General features: G+C 43.8%; 1 protein-coding gene across 1 annotated transcript in view; it reads right to left on the reverse strand.

Moving 5' to 3' along the window:
• rbpjl (recombination signal binding protein for immunoglobulin kappa J region-like) overlaps positions 1-2,500 on the reverse strand; it is a 25,658-nt gene that overhangs the window by 18,123 nt on the left and 5,035 nt on the right. Inside the window, exon 4 of the mRNA XM_063216209.1 lies at positions 860-975. Within this exon, the coding sequence (XP_063072279.1) occupies positions 860-975 (116 nt within the window). The remainder of the gene's footprint in view (positions 1-859; positions 976-2,500) is intronic.

The following is a 2,500-nucleotide window of genomic DNA, read 5'->3' on the forward strand; positions in this document are numbered from 1 at the left end:
TATCAAGAGAGAGAGAGAGAGAGAGAGAGAGAGAGAGAGAGAGAGAGAGATATCAAGAGAGAGAGAGAGAGAGAGAGGGGCTTAGGGTCTGTGTGACTACTGTAAAACCATGCCTCCGACTATTTGTCTGTTGACTCTGTCAATAGCGCCCTCAACTAAAAACGCAATTTAATCTAGGCTGGGTAAATATATCGTCCAGCCTTAACATTTGCTTTCGAGCGGCTGTTGATGTGCGTTCAGTCGTAAAAAGACCCTTAACCCTTGATCACTTCTCACATCCCACACACACACACAAACACACAAGCAGAGGCATTCACACACTCACGCACAGACACACACGCACACACACGCACACGTGCACACACACACGCACACACACACATACACACACACGCACGCACACGCACACACACACGCAGTGGAACTCACACACATATAGACAGAGGCTCAAACACAAAACACTACACTACACTACACACACACACACACACACACACACACACACACACACACACACACACACACACACACACACACACACACACACACACACACACACACACACACACACACACACACACATATAGACAGGCTTAGAGCCAAACAAAAAACACTACACTACACACACACACGTGCAAACACACACACACACACACACACACACACACACACACACACACACACACACACACACACACACACACACACACACACACACACACACACATACAGACAGGCTCAGAGCCAAACAAAAAAACACTACACTACACACGCACGCACGAACGCATGCACACGCACACACACACACGCACACACACACATTCTCACGGTGTTCTCGCAGCGTTCTCGCGTCTCTCACCCTGTGATCAGGCTGCTCCTCCAGGGTGAGTTTGAAGGTGTCTGCCGGGGTGCCCTCTGTGCTGTCCAGACTCATATATCCACTCAGGCGACAGCTGCCCTCGCCCAGGCCAGAGGCTGCCGTGCGGAGCGGTGCGGTGTGGAGTGGTGCGGTGTGGGAAAGAGGAGGAGGCCAGGGAACACTTTAGATTTTCTTTTACTTTTTACCTTTTACTTTTTACTTTTACCCGACATGTTTCGATGGTATTACTTCCGTTTTCATCAGATGTACCGTCGAAACGTGTCAGGTAAAAGGCCAGAGGCTGCCGAGCAGAGCAGAGCGGTGTGGGAAAGAGAAGGAGGCCAGGGAACAATTTAGATCTTCTTTTACTTTTTACCTTTTACTTTTTACTTTTACCCGACATGTTTCGATGGTATTACTTCCGTTTTCATCAGATGTAATACCGTCGAAACGTGTCAGGTGAAAGGCCAGAGGCTGCCGTGCGGAGCGGTGCGGTGTGGGAAAGAGAAGGAGGCCAGGGAACACTTTAGATCTTCTTTTACGTAGCCTCTTACAGCAGCTGGGGTCGCCTGCGACCCTATTCACTTGCTGAAAATGCTTAACTACATCATAACAACATTGCTATGACATTACAGAGAGCCATAGTGCTGCGCTAAGGGGTTTTAAGACGTGTAAAAGTTTTATCTTTTACCTGACATCAGATGAAAACGGAAGTAATACCGTCGAAACGTGTCAGGTAAAAGATCAAGCTTTTACACGTCTTAAAGGTACACTGTGCAGGAAATGGTCAAAAAAGGTACTGCAACTATGATGGTCATTGAAATTGGGCTGCCTATAGCCAAATTTGATCTTTACTAAGTATTAAACAAATATTTTCTAGTATGGTCCAAGTACAGTCATTTTTGCAGATAAAAATGGACCATGGAGAAGATCCCCATTTTCATAATGAATACTTAGAATTTGATGGTGGTGGTAAGTATTCATGAAAAAGTTAACATTAGTGAATGGGCAGCATCAATTCTGGAAATAAACAACTAAAAATCTCACACATTGTCCCTTTAAGACGTGTAAAAGTTTTATTTTTTACCTGACATGTTTCGATGGTATTATTTCCGTTTTCATCAGATAAAAAACGTGTCAGGTAAAAGATCACACTTTTACACGTCTTAAGTAAAAGAAAATCTGTCAGATAGTCAGATATAATGACGCAATACATACCGTATGAGGCCAGGGAATTTGCACATCTACCAAAGCAGCCAGTTGCCAGATATTGTAGTAGGCTAAGTAGTAGTGGTGTCAACAATAATCGATTCGGCAATGCAATGCAATGCGGGACATGGACTATTCGATTCAATGTGGCAAGTTCCTGAATCGATGCAGCATTTTTTTTTAAAGTTTCAATTACTTCCATGGATATTTCAGAAGCAAATGAATGTTAAATTAAATAAAAGCACTTCAAAGCATTGAAAACTTCAAGACTGATACAGAAAACAGCCAATATAATGTTGCTCAGTATCTGACTACTTGTATTGCCTCATCATGAATGATGAAACATTTGCTTTGCTTTCAGGCGAAATGTAATGCTTTGCAATGCATCGTAGAATTGAATCGAATCGAATCGAATCGCATCGCATCGCATCG

This window comes from Engraulis encrasicolus, chromosome 14 (genome assembly GCF_034702125.1).
Source record: "Engraulis encrasicolus isolate BLACKSEA-1 chromosome 14, IST_EnEncr_1.0, whole genome shotgun sequence".
NCBI lineage: Eukaryota > Metazoa > Chordata > Actinopteri > Clupeiformes > Engraulidae > Engraulis > Engraulis encrasicolus.